The sequence below is a fragment of the Athene noctua genome, chromosome 2 (assembly GCF_965140245.1).
Source record: "Athene noctua chromosome 2, bAthNoc1.hap1.1, whole genome shotgun sequence".
NCBI lineage: Eukaryota > Metazoa > Chordata > Aves > Strigiformes > Strigidae > Athene > Athene noctua.
Window position 1 is genome coordinate 67,581,596 of NC_134038.1, and position 22,625 is coordinate 67,604,220.

General features: G+C 36.7%; 1 protein-coding gene across 1 annotated transcript in view; it reads left to right on the forward strand.

Annotated features, from left to right (window-relative positions):
- Window positions 1-22,625, forward strand: part of LOC141956926 (dynein axonemal heavy chain 5-like) — a 169,947-nt gene that overhangs the window by 24,110 nt on the left and 123,212 nt on the right. The window contains exons 13-30 of the mRNA XM_074897797.1: window positions 1,878-1,997; window positions 2,677-2,878; window positions 5,919-6,014; window positions 6,733-6,906; window positions 6,997-7,086; window positions 7,812-7,967; window positions 8,865-9,004; window positions 10,651-10,802; window positions 13,538-13,745; window positions 14,460-14,547; window positions 14,667-14,790; window positions 14,905-15,068; window positions 16,214-16,306; window positions 17,441-17,644; window positions 19,362-19,442; window positions 19,526-19,930; window positions 20,090-20,208; window positions 22,457-22,593. Of these exons, the coding sequence (XP_074753898.1) occupies window positions 1,878-1,997; window positions 2,677-2,878; window positions 5,919-6,014; window positions 6,733-6,906; window positions 6,997-7,086; window positions 7,812-7,967; window positions 8,865-9,004; window positions 10,651-10,802; window positions 13,538-13,745; window positions 14,460-14,547; window positions 14,667-14,790; window positions 14,905-15,068; window positions 16,214-16,306; window positions 17,441-17,644; window positions 19,362-19,442; window positions 19,526-19,930; window positions 20,090-20,208; window positions 22,457-22,593 (2,753 nt within the window). The remainder of the gene's footprint in view (window positions 1-1,877; window positions 1,998-2,676; window positions 2,879-5,918; window positions 6,015-6,732; window positions 6,907-6,996; window positions 7,087-7,811; window positions 7,968-8,864; window positions 9,005-10,650; window positions 10,803-13,537; window positions 13,746-14,459; window positions 14,548-14,666; window positions 14,791-14,904; window positions 15,069-16,213; window positions 16,307-17,440; window positions 17,645-19,361; window positions 19,443-19,525; window positions 19,931-20,089; window positions 20,209-22,456; window positions 22,594-22,625) is intronic.

The window sequence follows — 22,625 nt, forward strand, 5'->3', positions numbered from 1 at the left end:
CTCCGAGGATAGACTGTCAAAGTTCTATCTAAGATTTCTGTTTTGCCATTAGTGGGCAGGAAAGTCAGTTTGAGGGATAGGATGGGACTCAGGCTCATATTTTCTGAGTACTTGATGTAGAATGCTGTATGAACAAACACATGAGGAGCGTAAATGGTGCCCATGAGGGACCTTAAATTAAAAAACTAGTTTTACTGTGTTTGCTAGTTAGACATACCTAAGACTAGTTTTGTTCTTCCTTTCTGTTGTTCTGTTACAGCTGTTAGTATCACAAGAGTCCCTGTTTTTCAGCCAATGTTAGGCACTATACAGAAAACAAACAAAAAGTTTGCCTCAGCACTAAGGAGCCTGCAACCTGAAACATACGAAGTAAATAGTGAGATGGGGGGAGGAAAGAGGGATGGAGAAAAGCCAGCAATCATGCAGTTTTGGTCAGCTACAATGACAGTGTTTTCAGGAAACCTTGTGATACCCTTGGATGTTTTGTAGACATCACTGCCAGGTTAACTAAAGAAGACATTTCAAGGAAGGGACAAGCTAGCTGCTCTGTAGCTACTTGCAAGGAGCTGTTCCTAAGCACTACATGCAACATATATGGAAGCACAGATGTTCGTATGCAACTTAATTGCATGGTGAATGCTAATGCCACTGGCAGAACAAATGTATGGGGAGGACGAGAAGTTAAGTGGAGATAGCCTAGGAAAAACACATGCTATAAGAATGAGTCAATTATTTTCATGCAAAAGAGAAAGGGGAAACCACAGAGAGGGGTTAAGATGAGCATGACATCTAAAGTGATCAACTAGAAAAGTAATGATTGAAATAGCCTCTTGAAATAGTTTAATTGGAGCAAGATTATGCTTACCAAGGTGAGAAGGAAAAGATGTTACAAGTTCATCAAGACACAGAAAATCAGGATGTCTGGGCTTAAATTCCTGCCAAGTCAAAGGTGACACTGGGGTAACAGGCTAGGAGACGTAAAAGTAAATCTAACAAATAATTTGGATTCCTCCTGTATTTTGGTGTGGGTAAAGTTTTCAGAAATTACCTGTAATCAGTTAAGTACTGGCTATGTTTATTCTAAAGAATTAATGTAAATAGAAGTAGAATACATTCTCTTCTTTATTCTAGCTGAATTTATTTTTGAGATATTATTCTCATTTACTTATTTGCTATTGCTGTACCTGCAAAAGTTTCTCTCTATGCCAGTTAGTGGTTTCAATCTATAAAGTCCGACTATCATTTTTATTCCCAGTGATCTTTTGGAAGATGAAAGACAAGGCCAAAGTGGAGCAACAGCCTTGGGTAAATGGCTCATGGCTAATTTCCATGCCTCATCTATGTATCTCATGTACAGCAGTACCTCAGGGTTAATGAACAACTGTGTATAAGATGTAATTATCTGTGGCCTTAGGAACCAAGGTCTTCCTGGTGTATCTTTTTAAAGAAACAAAACTTTCCTAATGCTTACTGTTGTCTGGCAAAATACCTCTCCAGTTTTGTCTGCTTAGAAAAAACAAAGAAACAAATGAAGGAAAACCCATCAGCAATACCCAGTTTACAGAAGATGAGAAATGGCCAAACTACAGGCATTCAGTAGCCAGGGTTTACTTGGTGTAAATCCTTTCTGTACTATGCTGCGAAAGTTTTAGTTTGATGACAATAAAACCTAAACTAAAAACATCCAATCTAGATAACAAATTTAAAACGAATACTTTAATTGTAATCCTCATATTTTGAATGTTTTTCAGGTAATGTATTATTATGTGTTCTTATTTTGCAAAGTTGCGTATCTGACCAAAATGTTCTATTTTTATTTATACTCTTTTGAAGACCTCCTTAGGATGATTTTCTGTCTTCTGTGTTTTTTTCCTCAGGCAAGAATTGCTAAAGAGGATACAACAATGCATTTCCCTCAAAGAACAATACCAAACATACTTTCAGAGAATTAAGGAGGAGCTAAAGGAAAATCCAAGTGAAAGGCAATTTGATTTCAGGTAAATAATTCACTCTAACATTGAATCATATTCACTTATAAAATTTATAATTGAGATGTCATTATATCTGCTGGCTAGCAGAAAAGCTACATACTCAATTAAAATGTAGTATTATAATCAGAACATGAAGTGCGTTTTTTTTTTTTATTCAGGAATAAACCAGTGATGGGTTTTTGCCAGGCACTTGTTGACTTAGCAGATGTCAAAGGGGATTTCAAGGGAATTTATGTATGTGTTAATTTAATACATTTGTTTATGTATGGTCTACAATCCCAAAAAATTTAAATCATGAATGTAAGGAAAAGAGTGCCGGGGAATTTAGTCAGCTTTGGGCTGGGTTGTCTATTACAATGCCAGGAGTTTTACCTGTTTGGCACTTATGGGGCATTTCTTAGTATTGTACATTCACATTTTGATCTCCTGCAAATGTCTTACTTAAATGAGCAACTCCCGTGAAATGTGGTAAAGGCTTTTAATTGACATATACAAGGATTAAGCATTTTCTGATTTGTATTGATTACTTTAAAATGGGTTTTACTTGATTTGTAATTATTACAACATAGATTTTTTTAATGTGAAATTTGGTAGCAGTTCTGGTAGAATATATGTGGGTTAAATAGAAAATATCTATTACAAATAGATTTGCATAACAATCCCTCTGTTCCTTTTTTATTGTTAGTGAAAACTATATATTTGGAAAATTTGATACATTCTGTAAACGTTTGGAGAAGATTTCAGATATGAGCAATATTATGGAAAGCCTTTTAGAGCTCCAGTGTATAAAAATAGAAGGTATTGAAGAGATCAGTACTCATTATGAGAGCATTGCTACAAGCACCAAATCCAAACAGTATGATGTTCTGGATCACAGAAAAAAAGAGGTACATATACTCAGCACTTGTCTGACAATCACTCCCTTAATTCTATGCTTTTCACTGGAGTTATGCAAAGAAGATTAAATATTATAATAATGCATATAGTATTTTGCTGTAATAATAATACTTTCATATATTTTAGTACACTCTGAAAGTGTTCAGGTAAATTTGGCTTTTGTTTTGAAATTTTTTTGTTAATTTTTGATAAACTACTTTTTGTGTGATAGGTAATGCTACAAAGAACTTTTCCTAAACATGTTTGTTTTGAGATGCATATATTTTGAACTGCAGACTAGAAACTAATTCGGGCAGGTCAGTGCATTAAATACAGTTTATCTAGTTGCAAGAGTCACTCAGTGTTACTGAAAATCCTTAGTGGAATAGTAAAGGCAGGATTATAGCAAAGGTAGCAAAGACACTTAGATGAACATTTCAGAGGGAGAAGTAAATGATATCACCCACAGTGCTGAGCAGGGTGGTAGAAACTGAAGTGGATTTTCAAGTGTTTCAGATTCATGTTTTAATACATTCTGCCCATGCTGGCATTGGGCTGCTTTTTTTTTTTTTTTTTTTTTTTTTTTTCAGCTGTAGCCTGCTTTCTTTGCAGGATTGATAGCCTCACAAGAGAAGTGCTAGAAATGTTGGTTTACTTCTCCTGCCTTCCTTAACTGTAGCTTGCCACTGTCAGGAACTTTCCCTTAAATGTTTAAGCCTGGAGTACCTTTGCCTTTCTTCTAACTAGCTGATGGCTTACATTTCTGTAATACTTGCTGTGTGATTCTTTTCTGAAAGAGAACATTTTCTGGTAACTGGAATTTGAAAGTGTTTAAAAATTGCATGACTTTTCTACACCTAAATAATTTGAGCAATATATATTATAGACTGTTTTCCCAAGCTTGTGAAGTGCTTTCTTCAAGAGGAAGTTTGCACTGAACTCTTTTTGTAGGTCCTCAGTCTTTTGGGCTTAAGAAAAATTCTTACAGATAAGTACCCAAATAAGTACAGATAAATACCCTACTTCTAGTTAGGAGCTGCCAAATTTGGTAGCCCTGTAGAGGTGAGGCTGTCACGGTTCCATGTCCCCAGGTCCACTGAGTTGTGAGGCTGAGTGTGTAATTTGCAATAGGCATGCATGTACACATACACACAATATATTTATACGCAGGTCTGCCCACACAGCTAAACACAAGCTAAAAGATGGCAATCACACAACTATAAACAGTGTTAATGGCATCATCTTGTACCTCTCTGGCTGAGCAGGAGGAAAGCCTGTTAGTAGAAAATACATATACATGGATTACTTCAGCAGCTAGTCTTACACACTCAGTTTATCCAACAACTGGCACCTGGATACCCAGGTCTCCCCAGTTCCTGGACCTACAACCCCTGCCAAGATCCACAGCCCCACTCCAGCTGCTGGTACTCAGGCCTATACACACACATGCAGAGACGTGCACTATGGGTCCCTCCAGTAACTGGTCTTAGGCAATCAGTCTACCTTCTACTTGACCACTGGATCCCCTTGCTCTTCCAGTTGCTGACACACAGCGACACACACATGCAAACAGTTCTTGTAGTTGGTCCAGACTTATAACCTTATCAGTAGCTGACCTTCAGACCCTACTGTCTCTCTGGTAGCTGGCTTGGGCCAGCAGGTCCCTCTGGTAGCTAGTTCTCAGACTGCTCAGGTCTCTTCAATATCCAGCTCAGACTTATGGCTGCTCCAACACTTGGTTCCCATGCCTCTGTCCTATTTGCTGCCTAGTCTGATTTAGTATTGTCTAGCCATTACATATGACATACAGACCTACACAGTATGCACATGCTCCAGTGTCTAGTTGATATGATCCATGGTTCCTACTCTGGTTGCTGATGCTTAGACCTCAATACACCCCAGACTCTCCAGTTGCTGAGTCCACGCGTGCACAAGCCCCAGTGACCCATGGTCTCTATAGAATCATGGAACAGTTTGGGTTGGAAGGGTTCTTTAAAGACCATCTAGTCTAATCACCCCTGCCATGCATAGGGACACCTTCCACTAGACCAGGTTGCTCAAAGCCCCATCCATCCAACCTGGCCTTGAACACATCCAGGGAGATGGCAGCCACAAACTCTCTAGGCAACCTGTGCCTATGTCTTACCACCCTCATAGTAAAGAATTTCTTCCTTATTTATGTCTCATCTAAATCTACCTTTTTTTTTTTTTTTTTTTTTTTTAGTTTAAAACCCTCACCCCTTGTTCTGTCAATACAGGCCTTGGTAAAAAGTCTCTCCCCATCTTTCATACAAGCTCCCTCCACTCTTGTTGCTGGTACATAGAATCCCATATGCACACAGAAGAGAGAGCCCTTTTTCCAAGGAAAACAACTAGAAATAAGTAAGAAGACAAGACAGACATGCTGATCAGGTGCAGGGCATGGCCAGACAAGTGTACCGAACAGCAGCCTGTTCACATTTGACTGACTCCTTTTATCCCATCATGCCTCTATTTTCCCACACTATTCCTTCCCAAAATTACGTTGATCCCTGCCTTTGCTTCTTCCCTAACTCCCATAATTCGTATTGTGCCATGCCAAAATGCTTTTCCCCAGTAAACAGTCCCTTATCTCCTAGGCAATAAACTCCCTTAGTCTGTAAGGTGCACTAGAGATCCTGCCAGTTTGCTCATCTTGACGGGTTTCATACCTGGACAGTGAGCTGAGCGCTCTCCTGTGGCAGTGTTGGGAGTAGCTGGTGAGTGTGTTCTGTTCTTTCCGGTTAGGTTATTAGATTTCCTCTGCCTGTCCTTGTTCCTCTGTGCTCCTTTGTGTTCATGAAGATGAAGCTTTAATCATATAACCTAACATTTCTTATTTTCTGTTTACATTGCTTAGAGTGTAAATGCCTTTGTTACTGATGTTGTCCCTGTTCTCTTTAATTCAGTGCTGAACACATGTGCTGGGTAGTTAAAGCAAATTCCCCCAAACTTCAGGGAAAGAATTTTCTATGAAATGAAAGCAACGATAGAGATGATTTTTCTTTTTTTTTTAATTTTACCCTTTTCTAGTTTGAAAAAGATTACCTTGACTTTAAGAGCCAAATTGCCGCACTGTATGAGTCCATACAAGAATTTGTGGATTCCTGGTTTGAGAGGACCATAACTGTAAGTAATATTAGAAATGCAAGCCCCTTGTTCTGCTGCTCAGCAAAGTTGAGTACCCACAGCTCCTACTGAACTCCTTCATTACTGCCAGCGTTCTGTACTGTGCTTGTGGCTTCCTGAGGTAATGTAGGAGGACATGAAGCCTGTTACAAGTGTTCTAAAAGTCACTTGCAGAAGAGCTGGAAGATAATGTTCATTGGTACGCCAGTTTTATGTTCCATCTTTCTTTACCAATTTTATAGCCCTATTTTTCTGAAGTTTATTTTCTTTCTTCATCCTGGTGTCCCCCATGCTTCCTGTTGCATTTCTAAATTATCCCTCTTGGACTGACAGGAGTAATGAAATAATTTCTGCCGTCTGTTAAATTAGTCAGTACCATTCATTGGTTCAGGCCCTAATCATGATATGAGATGTTAATGAAGCATGAGTAAAAGTGTAAGCATTCTACCACAACTGTTTGCAGAAAAAAAGAGTGGCGATTTGAGAGTCAGAAAAAAATTTAAATATTCCATTATACTGTTGTGGTAGCAGTTCCTTGGTTCATACTATGGTAAATATATTCTACATGGGACACAATACAGAAGTAAAATTCACTAGCTTGTCTGGATAGACTTTTCTGTGTTTCTTAGAAAACAATTTAAAAACTTAGATAAGTCATATTGGCAATTTTAAAAACAGGTTATGAACAATGACTTTCTGAACTTTTAACATCTTCTAGACTGAACAGATGCTGGGACTTCTGATGAAGCTTGAACAAATAGGAGAAAATCATATTGATCTTAATGAGAAGTATGTCATTGTCCTTCAGCAGTATAGCCAAGACTTAGAGTTTGTTCGAAAACTCTACCAGGAGCAAAAAGAAAATCCACCTATACCACGGAATATACCACCAGTAAGAATGAAATAAATAAGAGAGAAAAAAGACTTCTTGACTGTTTTGAAGTTAATAGAAATATGTAACTTCTTATCTTCTGTGTTTCAGGTAACAGGGAAGATTATGTGGGCTCAGCAGTTATACAGAAAAATTGACCATCCAATGACATTCCTTAAAAAGAAAACAACACTTCTGAAGGTTAGAAAATAGCAGAGGGAGGATTTCTGCTAAGCTTTCAAGCACGTTATTAACAAACACATGATTTATTTTTATACTCCTAAGATCACTTTTCTAGCAACTTGTATTCAAGCTCATCCAACAGGATAGGTGTTAGTGTTTGCTTCAGGATTTGAATTTGGTTTTGCAGCATTATTATTCTATGGCTGAGGACAGTTACTTCCCTTGAGACATTAAGCTGCTGTCTTAGGCTGGTGCTTTTGTCTCTTCCGGGGCTTGACTCATGTTAATCCTGATAGCAGCACTGTTGGCTGTGTGCCTAAGCTTAGAGCCTTCTGTCTGCTATGCTCTGTAATGAAGAGGACTGAGCAATTTAACCTCAAACACTAGCCACACTTTATGAAAGAATATAATTTTTATAGCTTTGTTAATGGGACATCAGTGCTTTTTTATAGGTCATAGTATAGACTTTGTTTTACAGGCAAGACTGGGAGGAAAATTCAGGAGAAGAGTTGTATTTAGAGCAGTTAAATACTCTTAATAATCGAATTCCTAAATATATTTCTATGTTTCTGTGTCTTACCTTATCTCATCTCCAAAATACCATAACTTAAATCTTTCTGTTCTTTTTGTTTTCCTAATGGTGGTGAGGAAAGCCTAGTAGAGGACATTTCTACTATGTTTAGCTCATTGAATTGGTTAAATGGTGGGGTTGTTTTTTTTTGTTTTTTTCCCTTGAATTGCAGACACTGGAAATGAAAAAGGTTATTAAGAGCTACAATAAAATGGCTACAGTTCTCTTGGAATTTGAACTTATTTATCATAGAGCCTGGTGCAGGTTTGCTGACCAGGCTAGAAATTCTCTGTGTGCTTCCTTACTTGTCAGACACCCAGAAACTGAGGTAACTGTGATTAATTCTTTGTATTACTGTTGCATTGTTTATGGCACTTTAATCATACAATGGATAGACAAGCACAGCATTAAAATAATCTTAATAGGGTAAAAAAATAAGCTACTTGAATTGTTTTTTTTTTTTTTTTTTTTTCCTTTTTGTGTGTTTATGGCACAGACTTAATCATGAATTCAAGGCATAAAAGAGGCAGTGCTCAGCAAATGCATATCTATTATTGACTTATCTACATCTTTTCAGATATAATTTCATGTTTTATTTTCTATGTTAATGAAAATTTTAGTCAAGGAAGGAATTTTTAATTAGATCATGGTCTTTTATGTAGTGGTCAACATCACTGTGTTGAGTATATTATCATTCATTAATTTCCTTTCAAAACTGCTCTGCTGAGGTAGAAAATCTGATCATTCTTACTTCACAGATTATTTTTTCTGCTGTAGTGCAGAGAAATGATGGTAAAAATATGGTATTTTTTTAAGATTTAGCATCTTAGTAGCATTTAGTGCTCCAAAAAGTGTACAGAGAGCTTCACAACATTTTTTCCTAGTCTACCGATGGAGAAACTGAGATGAAAAGGCAAATTAGCTTCCACAGAGTGTAGCTGCAGAACTAGAATGAAATTTAGGAAGTCACAGGAGCCAAGTGGTTAGGGCACAGTGAAGGAATCACAGGAAATTGAAATCAGTGTAAAATATTGTTTGATTAATACTTTGGAAAACTGGCATATTTGTAGAGAAGGGTGAAGATCCGTGTAGAAATATAGGTATCTGTTTTAAAAATCTTCTCTAGTCATCTACATCTTGTTATATATTCCAGTTGCATCACATGTAACCACCAAACTACTGCCTTATTTTCTATTTCTTTCCCCCCCTTTACTGCTACATGAAGGAATTACTTGTAAACTTGGACCCAGTGGTCCTGGAAGTACTTTATGAAACAAAATACCTGAAAAAAATGCATTTTGAAGTTCCAGATATTGTCCTTGGCTTGTGTGCAGATGAAGAACAGATTAAAAAACATCAAATGGAGTAAGTGAACACTTTTAGGATTTGATTCTCATATGCAAGTGGGAATCCCTAGCTTTGAGTCTGTTGCATATACTTTTGATTTGTTACAATTCTTCTCTTTGATAGAGTTTAATTGAAATTTAATTGCTTTCTCCTGCATTTCCATAGTAATATTGGTAATATGCAGTTGTTCCTATCTCCACAAATATCTCACAACTAGAAAACACCTACTACATGCTTTAGTTTTCTTACTGCAACAGCTGCTCTGTAAGTGGAGCTCCTAGGTACTACTAAGGCATCTATGCACTATAACATAGGGATTATGGTCCAAAATATTACAGTTAACACCAAAAGCTTTTTTCTTTTACAAAAGCAAGCTGGAATTTACCGCTTGATTAAGGCACAACCCAAACATTTGCATAAACAATACATCACCTAAATTATAATTTGCTCTCTTGTGTTGAATATCTGAAATAACTTTTGTGGATTTTAAATAGTTTCTTTCTGCTTCTTGTAACAGTCCAGTTCTGTGCTGAAAGAGTTCTTTTCATTCTCAGGGATGCTGATTATTAATTCTCTAACTCACTAAGCAAGGATGATAGGTCTTTAAAATGTTACCCTTTGTGAGGAGTGTTCTTTAGGTAGTTTTTAAATAGAAGTGGAAAAAAAGGGACAACGTTCAAAGAGTTTCATAAACACTTAAATTCAACCCCTCCTCCCTTTTTCTATTCTTAAAGCTTTCAGTCTTTCACTCTTATAATACCACATTTTTCGTTAATTATCTGTGGAGTGTTTTAGGACAAAATAACCTAAAATTTCTAATGCACAAGGCAAACTCTATGTGCTACAGTGTCCTAAAAAGCAGCAGCCCCAACTTTTGCCATCCAAGAGAAACAAAAAGTACAGAAAATGTTTGCAATAAAAAAATAACACAAATTTACTTTTCACTCTAAAAAAGCCTTCAGACTGACTCGCCAGTCAAAGAAGAAGTATTCAGAAACCATAGAATTCTGCTTAAGCAACACTGGAAAAACACTTTTGGGTATAATGCAAATGAGTTATCTCAGTATATGGTTTGTAACTATGTTTAAAGTCATGGTTTTAATCAGGCACAGAACGCAGCTATTACTTATTTTTGCAGCAGTTCTTGTAAGGAATTCATTATGTACCTGATTTCTGAGTTGCATTCAGTTCTAATTCTTGTTTATGCAGCTTCATTATGTAGCTCCATTTTCCTGGAACTCTATTGGTACGTCTTGATTCAGTCTGGCCTCTTTTTCTTTGGGACTTGGTGTCCTAAGTGGTTTGGATCTAGCTTTTCTTATAAGCAGTGTCATTTCATGCCATGTCTTGTGAGATAGAAAGAAGGGAACAAAAATGCCATCTTTTCAATTTCCTGGGGTGTTTTACTGTACTTGATTTTCCTTGGAAGAAAGTTTCTCTAAATTGATCACAGTCACTTTACTGGAAATACTTATTTCCCTGGTCTGTTTCTGTTGTTAGTGGGGAGAAAGAGGCTTAGTTTGAGCTAGGGAGAGCTGGGAAGAGTTCTTATTTTTAACATGGGGTCAGAACTTGCAAATCTTATTAACAGAAAATCTGTCCAAATTCCTGTATGTTTCAAACATCTGAATTAAGCACATTCTTAACGTGATCATCTCTTGCAGACTCCAGAATCTATTGATCAATTACAAAAAGTGTCTGAATGGAATTCCTGTTATGCTGAAACCACTGATGAAACCATTCATAGGACAAGTTGAGGATGCCCTTACTCCAGGCCTGATGCAGCTATCATGGACTTCTTTGAACATCAATAAATGTATGTAATAGGAGAAGAAGAGGTAAACTGTTGATGCTGCTAGGTGGTACCAGATATTTCCTTGTCAGTTTTAGGAAAAGCACTCCATCTATATGAGGGAAAAACATGACAGGTTCCTCCCTCCTGATTATGGAAATAAGTCAGGCATAAGTAACCTGAAAATGGTGTCCTGCTCTAAGCTGTGGTGATCAAGCCAGGGCTGTTTGTCAACTATCTTTAAACAGCCCTTATTAAGTCGTTTGCTTTACCAGGCATATCCTTTTTCCCATCCCTGGTGATGCCCCTTTACCACTCTTTTGTCCTCCCACAGAAACAACCCACCCCTTTGTACTCTTGTGATAAAGTGGAAACCAAACCACAGTAGAATCACAGTTTCTTGAAATTTGTCAGAATTTCTTAATCCTACTAAATCTCATTAGTGACTGCATTGAAGTGACTTGGTGAGGAACACAGTGAGAGAATAAGTATTCAGGTGCTAAAAAAAATACAGTAGGGTTTTTTTTGGGGTGGGTTTTTTGTTGTTGTTGTTTTGTTTTGTTTTGGGTTGTGGTTTTTTTTTTTTTTTTTTTTTTAAGAAAGATGCTTTCTGGCTCCTCACTTTTGGAAAATAATGGATGTTGTAAAATGATTGGTTTTGCTCACCCCCATCTCAATTGAGGCATTACAAATTCAGTTGCTGAGAGGACACTGAAGTCACTAAATTAACTAATTTACAGCTGTGTAACTGAGTAAACGGTTTGTGATGTTTGACTGCTATCCATACTGCTCTATAGATGGGAGAGCCTGCAGAGCCTTTACTTTTGAGCTTTCTTGCAAACTTCCATGAGTAACATTACATCATACTGCGTCCTGTGTTGCAGTTCCATTTTTTAATTGCATGCATTTTTATTTACTGAGCTTAAGCTGTTGCATCACACTTTTAAAATTATGATGCATTTTTTCTTCTTTTTCCCTTATCAATATCTCTCTTTTTTTTTTCCAAGTAAATGGTCACATAATGAAAAAGTTAAGAGCTCTCTTCATGCCTGCATTCTGTTTTTATTTGTCTGTGAAAAAATGTGTTTGTGGACTGACCTCTTCACTTTAGGTAGATAATGATAGCTCGACTGCTACAAGAATGTGAGGCAAGAGAATGGACGTGGAGAGCTTTAATAATGTCTCTTAGCTTTCCTATAAAAACATCTTCATAACTTATGCTGAACATCCTGAAAGTGACATGTCCAAATTCAGGGTTGAAATTAGTAAGATATATATATATATATATATATATATTTAGAGACTTCTGCTCAAATCCTTATTTTTTCTAAGAAAAGTTGTTTTTAATACTCAGTTATGCATTGAGCTTTTTCCACACAACCAGTAAGAAACAACCTTATCCCTATCAAATACAGCATAAAATTAACTATTTTAAAGATGTCATTTAAATGGACATATATAAAACTAAGACTTTCATGTTGCAGTTCCATGCGAAAACAAGAGCTCATGCTTGGAAATTAGTTTTCAATGGTGGTAGACTGATGTTAGGCTTTCACTTTTCTTCTTAAAAATGAAAAGCAACAAGATAAACAGGAACAGATGCAGCCCAAATCTGAATGTGAAATGGGGCATGGGTTTGTGCAGCTGTTCATTTGTGACTGTGCCATGTGGCTCTGACCAGTGCTTAGGGCAGGGCTGGCCACCTGGATGCTTACAAGTTCAGTGTCTACAAAATAACTCTGACCTGTCAGTGATATGATGAACTCACTGTGCATGAGCTTAATGTCTTAAGAGCCTTCTTTCCATCCTATATGTAGAAGTTTGGGGCCCATGGTTGCCTTCTAGACTAAAATTCAGGAAAAATGATGAAAAAATGGGTTTAGGACTACCTAATCTATGTATTTAAAAAAAAAAAAAAAAAAAAAAAAAAAAGCTGAGTAACTGGTTGGATTATTTGTCTGGTTTAGTCAATGAAAAAGACAAGCTTCATCATTAACTTTCTAATAAGAGTAAATGATGTTTCCACTTAAAGCATCAGCAGTTGGACACCACTGTCACACTGTTGTATCTTAGATATCATAGTGATTTCTTTCTACATACAGTAAGAAACAGTACTGATGATTCAAATTATACTGTCTGGTAATAACAAACACAAAGGGTGTCAGGTGACTTTTTTGCAATGAAAGTATAAAGGACGGGAAAAGAATTTATCCAGTCTATTTGGAAACAGTTGTTTTTGCTGAGTTTAATAAACATATCTGTTGAATGACTGAATTTATCTCTTTCCAGAGCAAGTTAGGTCAAACACATGAAAGAAGAAATCTAGTAGTTTAACCAGTATGTAATCTTGGCTGGAGGAATTTTAGCCATTAAATTTATAAACTAATAACTAATTACTATCATAAAAGTACTTGGATTAATGTAGCAGAACCAAAATAAATTTGGGGCAGTTTTATTCTTTCTGTTTTCCACTGTATTTGGTCAATCCTTTTCATTACAAAAATGGAAGAGATATTTTGAAGGCTGTTGTACTATTTATTACAAATAGTAATAATTTAGTAGTAATTATTTATTATAAAATAATTTAATTTAAAGACTGCAAAGTAGAGTAAGTCCATCACTTTTTGGTTCCAGGCCTTAATTGCATATTTCATGGCCACTAAATCATCATTTTATTCTAATACTAGGGGTAGGGGGGAATGAGATTTAAGGGGTCTGTATTTTGCATGATTTATTTTAATTTTCTTTTCCTTGCTTAGTTATTGAGAATGTTTATAGTACCCTGAGGGAGTTGGACTATGTAGTCAAAGAAGCAGCTGATACCCTGGAATGCAGAATCGAAAGAATTCTGGAGGATATGTCGAACACTGCTCTGATAATTTTGCCAGAAGATGAACCTATAGATGTGCTTTCTTTCCTGGAACAGACAGAAAAACTTGCTCTCTCTACTGCTCACAAACTGTCTCAGTAGGTTTATTCATTGCATAGATTTGAAGTCTGTATTTGGGAGGGATTATTTATGTATTACTTTTTATGCATAGAGAGTTTACTTTTAAAATTTTAAGAGAGTACTAGTCTAAAGCAAAATGATATGGCATTCTGATCAGTAGCAAGAAAAATGAAGACGGATAAGACTTGAAATCTTATCCCCATGTTAATTGCTTGATTCTTTATGCTAGCTAGCTAATGTAAGACTTCCCATTCTCCTGGTGCTTCAAATGTTTTGGCCTGTGCTTATTTTTCAGGTTATAGCAGAACAGTCTTTCAGTTCTTCTCCAAAAAGATGTCTATGCTCACTGTGCAAAATAAGAAACCTTTTTTGTTTGTTTTTATTTTACTAATTCTGATTTCACAGATTATCTCACTGTATCATTATGATAAGCCTGTTTTATTAACTATAGCTGGAAAATAACTTCTTTTTCTTTAATTATGATGAAGTCCAGTTGAATCAGATATAACAGAGTCTGACAAATAGGTTTCTTGATATGCAGAAGCATATCTTAATGTCTTACATTCTCTGTATACCCAAGCAATAGGAACAAACTGAAAAGTGAAAGGGTGTTTCCCTGCACATACAATTCTTCACAGTGCAGTGGGGCTGGGGATGTGTACCTCGAAAACAACAAAAGAGTATTCCTTATGTTTGATTCTTTGTGGTTGACTGTAAGGTTGTTTTTGTAGACAGAGTCAGCAAGTGGAATGCTCTGTGTATGAACTGGTAGCTATTCTTAAGCACAGGCTGAAAGCAGATGCCAGCAGAACTCTGGAGGTAAGAAGACCTCTATAGTATAAAAAGTAACTTTTTATAACCTAGTCAGATACTTGATATTTCACTTACATGCAGGATAATACGATTATTTTCCTAAGAATTTCCCTTTAACTCTTTAGGATTCATATGCCTGTACACATCTCGACATGAAACAGAAAACACGCTGCCAAAAATGCCTGTCCTGTAGTTACTATAATCTGATGGGACAGCTTTGTCAGAAGAATACTGACTCTTTGGTCAGATGTGAGTCTGTCTTTTTCAGATATTTTTAATTTTTTATTTGCATTTTAAGATATTTTTTTTTCCAAACTTACAGCGGTAAAAATATAACCTCACTTAAATATTATATTTATTTAGGCATGAAGATTTCGTTAGAGTCCTTAAGACATCGATTGCGTGTTGTTGACTCTAGGTATCAAATGACCAAGTTTGTAGAGACACAAAGGGTTCCTTTGTTCAAAGCTGAAGTTCAACTGGCTATTCCAAATGTTGTCTTGAGACCAAGTCTTGAAGATATTCAGGTAACAAAATAATTGCATATCTCAGTCATTTATGGTAAAACATTTATAAATGCATTGTTTAAAAACAACATGTGTGAATTTTATCTGGTATGAGAACTAAGGGAAAAAAAAATTAAAAGTCACTTGAATTCATGACACCATTGGGTGCTAAAGACATGAAGCCGCTGATCAGGTTTGTTATGCAGGCTAGTAGAAGAAACTTCTTCCTAAAAGCTCAGTAACTCATGTTCACAACCCTCTATTTAGAGGCAAACATTTCAAAGTGAATGCAAAAATAAAAATGAATGCTATTGATACAGCCTGATTTGACTTCCTGGTCCCTTTAAACTCTTTCAGAGTATTAAACTCTGTTATTAGTTTAAAATATCATTCATAAATCAGCATTCTGCAGTAGTGAATTGTAAAGAAAAATATTGCTAGCCTGAGGCCATAAACTGTGGAACAATTTGAATGCTTCTTTAAACTTCTACTAATTCAGCAAAATTCTTACACATGTACTTACAGTCTCCTATGATCTCTGAAGCATTAACTGTTTATGCTGCTGATTTGTGGACTTTTCATTTATCATTGTCACTGTCAAAATCAGTAGTTGAATTCTTTCTTGGATTTCATAGCTTTCATAGTGTTGTCAGTAAGCTTTCAGTTAGCAGCTTTCATAGTGTTGTCAGTAAGGAATTAGACCACAAAGCATAATTTAAAAATACCATAGATAGAAGCCATATAATAATTTATATAGCTGCCTGTATAGATTATGGACTATACCATCACAAATTCAGACAAATGTATTCAGGCATTCTGATATGAATGTGAAAACTATTATTATGAATAATAAATAAGTATGTTTATAAACAGTTTAAGGGGAAAGACTACTATAAGTTATTACTGTCATAAAGATCTCTTACATTCTCACTTGAAAAACCATGTAAACGTAGAAGGACTGTGATAAAGTTTTTGGAGTACTCTTTCCCCTTACAAAGCGTGTTTTGGGTGACCGTACTTCAGGCTTATTAGAATATTTCCTGTAAAGATAGATGTATAATTTTTCCATTTTGGTATTGTTTGGAGGATCCCTTTTTTCTTTTTTGCCCCCTCTTATTTGTCATAATCTCTCTGTGTGCTCAAGGTGAATGTTTTGCTGTTTTCAGAGTGCTGTAAACAGAGCAGTAAATATCATATTATCAATAGCCAAAGATATCCCCCTGTGGAAATTTGCTTACTTGCATCATAAACAGCAGCAGGTGAGTATTATATTTTAATTATTTTAAAATTTTAGTATTTTGGTTAGATTTTCTTAATCTTATAAGAATATGTTTGACACCAGTATTTTGATTTATAATCTGGTGGATCTTCCTGTTAAGTGAAAGTGGTTTTAAATCTCTATACAAAGTAATTGAACGTAAAAACAATAAATCATAAACCTTACGTTTGGTGTGTTTTAGTATTAAAATAAAAAGTTGCTTTAATAAAAATCTTTCAAAAATACTGTTCAAGTATGATGATGATATTGTAGAGTATATGTGGGAATTGTCCATGGGTACTACTTGCTGAGTATAAATTATCACTAGTTCCAAGCTAAAGCTTTAGTTTATGTTAAACTTTCAGGCTGAATACAACACCTATAATGCTACAATAAATACAATATAAATATTTTAACTGGTATTAAAATGAGCACTAAATCCTTGCGAAGTCTGAGGTATAGATAGAAACAAAATTTTTTTAAGTACAAGAAATACACAGTAATGGTAATAAAATAGCCTTAATTCTCTCGTCTGGTAATGTCATACAGATCTACGTAGATCTGTGCTGAAAAGTGTCTTTGTAAAAATATCCACCTATTTGGTCGATCTGAGATGAAAACAGATCAGCTCATTTCAATTGAAAAACCCATTCCAGTCTGGAAAACATAATTAAAAAAACAAATTAGGACAGAGTGGGTTGAATACAGTTTCCTCAGGCAGAGTTGTTTGCTTATTTCCAAGCAGCCAAAGCTTCACTGCCTCCAGGACTTTTTTGGGCCAAAAACGGGTATAGATTGTAATTCTGCACTAAAGAAAGCAGGAGCAAGACCTGAGCAGTTGTGTAGGAGCAGGAAACAGCACAGTTGTATATGATGCGTATTTGACAGATGTCATTCAGAGTCAATTAATATAGAGCTCCACGTGGCAATTTTTTATAAAATCAGCTTTAACACTAGAACTATAGTTCCGTAAAAATCCAAGCTAATAACAGGGAGCCTCCTTGTGGATGCTTTTCATTTTCTATCTGTTCTTAGAAGTACTTTGTGGTGTATGTATTATTGGGCATTTCATAATGTTAAAAGGAAAACCCCAAAACTAATGGACATACGTTTTTTCTTGTTTAATTTATGCCAGATTGAACAAGCTGTTGCTGTAGAGCTAGGTGATGAGAGCAAACTCACCAGGATGGTGGCACTGAAACCTTTAGACAAGCAGATCATCGAGCATAAGGATGTAAACAAAGTGGTGATCCAACTAAATACAATTATTTTATCTCTTAAAACTGAAGCATCGAATCTTCTGACCAGTTTTTCTGAATTTTCAGGCATCTGGAACAAGGTTAAATACATATTTAATAAAATGTGTTGCTATATTGTGAAATCTTCTAAATAAACTCTTTTGGGTTGCATAAGGACCCTGTGTGCTCAGTAGGAAGCATTGATTTCATGGTGGAATCCATATACCCATAATACCTTTTCTATCTAATCTTGTGTTGACTAGAACTTGTCATTCTTTATGAATTAAACCACTTGAGGAAGAAAGCAGAAGATTAAAAAAGAATGCTCGTGCATCTATCTCACAGCATCTTGCCTGTATAGTTATAAAAAAGAATAATTTAGCAGAATCTCTGAGAAATCGCAGGCTACAAAACTGCTCCTGAATATTAAACTGACTAGTTCCTCTTCAGCAACCACTGCTGAAAGCAGCTTTTCTATTTCTACACAAAAAATTATGAACTATATCTTAAATGTCTTCAGTAATCAGGATTCTAAAGCAGAAGAGAATCTGGACTGATGGAGTTGTCTTCATTAGGAAGTGGTCCAATCACATAAATGGTAAAGCTCTGAGGAGTGTTTTGGCAGGACATATTTCATGAAATAAAACCTTGTATATGTTCTGACTAGTGAAATTCAACTCGGTGTGGATAGACGACTACTGGTTTTACCTATGAAAGGTGCTTTAGTCAGGCTGAGAAACAAGCAATCAAAACAGGAGTAATCTTATCTTTGTAACTTCTCACTATTTTTAACTTCCTCTTTCTAAACCAACTCATAGGTGACCACGTTCCCACAGCTGACTCTTTTGCAGTTAGAGTTCAGGCTAAGACAGGACCGATTCACCTCTTCATGGCTTCTGGGGTTCCAAACCTTAATACTTAGTTGACTCAGTTTTTGGAGCTATTGTTTGAGCTAACCACGTGTTGATGATACATTGTTTCACTCAGACAAGGCACAATCAGATTGCATGATGCAGTAGCATGATGTTTCATTTTTACTAAAATCTTCTAAAATAGTCAGTTAATTGCTCCTTAACCTTAAAATCCCTTAGGAGTTGGCACTGTTTCCCCCTGTCTTTAAAATTTCTGTAGGACCAGTGGAAACTGTCAGTAGTAACTCATTATTGGTTAGAGAAGCCTAACAGCTTCTCAGGCCCCTCACAGTGCAGACTATAGATGAATTTCATTGAACTGGGTGAAGATCGTTTGTCTGTAGTTGCATCGAGAATCTAACACATTTATTGAGCTGGTAATACTGAAGTTCTCCCCTCTGCAGAGGCTGCAGAGACTTTTCCTTATGAAAAGGAAAGATGCTTGGTGGACTGTTGCTGTTAAACAAGCTTCAACAAGCTAAATGCCCCCTCCTTCCTTAGATCCATCTTTCTGTGCAAAACTGATTGCTCTAAATGGTCCAGCCATTTGTAGCTAGAAACTGCAGTTAAATATACTGTTTCAGGAAGAGTGAAGATGGCTGAATACAATCACTACTGTTTAAATACCTGTTAGAGAATGTGAACTGCTTTTGAGGGGTTGCAGACAGAAGGGAGACTGGGAAGAAAATATTTCCAGCAAAGTTTTAGGAATTGTAAATTTTGTAGTAATATTTGGGGGATATCCTGATCTGTGTCCGGTTTTGAGTTACAGATAGATTTCAAGTGCTTTAAAGAGTTTAAGAGAGGGATCATTTGTGTTTGTACAGTACATCAGGCAGCTGGGTCCCCCATATGTTACTGTAATACCAATGGTAAATAATAATTAAAATAAAGTTCTTTTATATAGGATCCAGAGGAAAAAGTGAGGGATTTTATAGATACTAGACCAACAACGGCTGAATTCCAAACTCAGATCAGATACTTTTCTGTAAGTATTGTATCTTTAATGAAAATAAACTGTTCAGAGAAATTGTAGTGAAATGAAAAGCTGAACACTTGTGTTTATCTTAGCAATTAGAAATGCAAATCAGAGAACTGCCAAATCACTGTGTACTGGAATCAGTGGATATTGCAACAGAGTCATTGAAAATAGCCTTAATTCAGGAATGCCGCTCAAGACAAAGAACATTTGGATTAGCTTTGAATAAAAAGTCTGCCGCAGACATGGATGAAATCTATTCATTCATTGAAAATGTTAGCAAGAGATTAAGCAGACCTATCCATGACCTTGATGATGTACGGGGAGCAATGGAAGCACTAAAGACAATCCGAGAGAATGAGATTAAAATTGACATGACAGTTGGACCTGTAGAAGAATCTTATTCTGTGCTTCATAAATACAATCTGCTCTTTCAAGATGGAAATACAGAAAGAGTTGATGGATTGGCTTATGCCTGGAAGAACCTAAACACACAGGTATCATAGCTGTATTATTTCTCAAATCATATATATAGCAAAGTTATTCTCAACTTTTTAAATGTTTAAATGCTAGAACAAAACTATTTTCTTACTTAAAACTCCGTGCTTTTTTTCATGCGTCTTTTATGCCTGTTTTTTCTTTTTGTCTGCATGTAGGCTCTGCAGGTTGAGGACTTGCTGCTGAAGGTACAGCCAGACATGAAAACAGATTTACTGAGTGGTGTTCAAAAATTCCAAACTGATACTGCAGAATTTTGCAAAGATTATGATGAAAAGTAGGTGACCTGTGGTGCGATACAATTATGCTTCACTAGTGATTGTTCAAAAACGGTGTATCTAAAGGGCTTCAGAAAATAAACACAGGACAGCATCAATGTATATTTAACAGCTGATAAAAAAGCCTAATTTCAGAATAATGTAAAATGAGCAGATACTCTTACTTTCGCAGATTAATTCCCATAACTTCAATACTGGAGTCAGTGAAATTCCAGAAGAGTTAATAGGTTGAGGAAAATAAATCAAATTTTCAATCCAGATCCAAACTGAAAGGAGTTTTTTGTTTTTAAGCTCAACAAAGCACTTAAGCAAATATATAATATTAAGTATATAAGTAGTGCCTAGGATGTCAGTGGAGATTCCAGTTCTGGGTATTTCTAAGTTCACTGAGTTATACTCAGTCTTACTTCTAAGCTTACTTTGGCTCTTTTTTCATTTAAATTGTGGGGTATGTTTGCTTCATTGGACACTTTTACATTAGTAACAAAGAAGGCAAGACAGAATTTGGCTTGCTGTGATCTGTTATGATTCTAGGACAATACATGCACAATGTGTGTTTTTTGGCGATGAAGTTCACATCAGCAGCTGACCCTAGGTGTGCACTGCACACCTATAGCCCATGGGCAGTGTGGAGCAGCTTTATGTACATCCTCTGCAGGCTGCCTTGCAGTTATGAACAGAATTCAGTGCATGAATAGAGCACAAGCAAGAATATATACTATTCTCCTAGGGCAGGTGCTTTTGCGCTGGCTTTACAAGCAGGGTGGTCCAAATGGTAACTGGGTGCTTGGCTTCAACCTTTGCTTCACCAGGAGTGAAACTTTTGGGAGGCACACCAGCAGTGCGTGCATTTGAGTGCAAGCTTCAAGACTCCAGCTATAGACACAAAGGTGAATTTGCCCTTAAAAGGAGCCCACTAAAGCATCAGGTTTTTAATGTGGATGCATGCATAGTGCTGCCTGCAGATCTGCTCTTGGAGTTGGCTGGAGGAATTAATGGAAGCACCCAGTGACTGCTCCGAGTTGTAGGGAGCCTGAGAGCATTCTCCCTCCTGGGGGTTTATCTGCCTGGGCTCAGGGCCAACTTAGAGTTAGGGCATCTGAGGGTTTCCTCATTCTTTTTGTGACAGAGCACTCCGAGGTAGGTCTGTGGGGAGGCGTCAGCAAGGCTGACACCCCTTCCTGTGGGATTTGCTTTACAGCTGAGGCTTCACTCCCTGGCCCCTTGGCCTGACCTACAGCTCCAGCTCTGTTGCAGCCATGCCTGTGCCTGGCCATGGACCCTACTGAGCTGAATGTGAATTCCAATGCACAGACTCACTTCTCATTCTTATGTTAGAACAACCTGGTGTCCACCGGACTGGGTCTCATCCCGATTACCTTCACTAGACCTACTTCTGACCCTGACTTGCTGACTTACCTTCCCTGCTTGACCTAGGTCCTGTGTAATTATTGTGGACTTGTCTAAAGATCTGGACTCTTGTTTTGAGCCTGACTACCATCCCCAAGCCTGCCCTGCTCTCTTTGATTGACTACTTTGGGACCAGGCTCTGGCTGCCTCTGCTGACCATGTTACTGCTTTCATCTCCTGGTTCCATTTTCCTTGCCAAGCAGCCAGCTTGCACCACTCTCTGATGCCCACGTACCTGTATTTTTTTCTAGAAATAACCATGGCACAACAGAATATTACATACTTACAGTTCCCATCCCAAAATATTATGATGCAGCCAAGAAGTGGTGTGAGAGCTGTGGATTACACCCAGTCCTCCAGATGAGATGTACTCATTAGGGCAAAATAATATTTTTTCTGTTATTGTTCTGAGTGCTTCATTATGGTTCTAGTACCAGCTATCACAGTTTTCATCCCTGAATTATATACCTGCTGTCTTTCCCTTTTTAAGATTACAAATGAAAATAATAATTAAGACGTCTTTTAGAGAAGAAAAGAAGTGAAAATAACAAAGACAAAACATTTGTAGATCTTTTTAGCTGTTTGTAATATGCACGGTAACACAGATGAATTTTATTATTAGAAAATAAAATGGACTTTCTTTCAGGTACTACTCAATATGTAATGTTAGGACACTGAATATACTTTACATTTTCTCTTTTACTGTCTTTAGTGAAAATTTCTAGAAAAAGCTGTTAGAAAATATTAAATACTGTTCAGTAAGTCAGGTCTGAGTTCTATAGTTCTTCTTTGTGAAGCCTGTATGGTTGATACTTGCACTGAATTTGTTTTTTACAGGGGCCCCAGTAAGGAGAATGTTCCTCCCCGTGAAGCAAGTGACAGATTACAGATCTTTCAAGCCAAATTTGATGAACTATGGAGGAAGTATATCTCTCTTTCTGGCGGAGAAGAATTATTTGGTCTTCCTATCACAGGTAGTTTCTCAGGGGATATGGATACCTGGTCC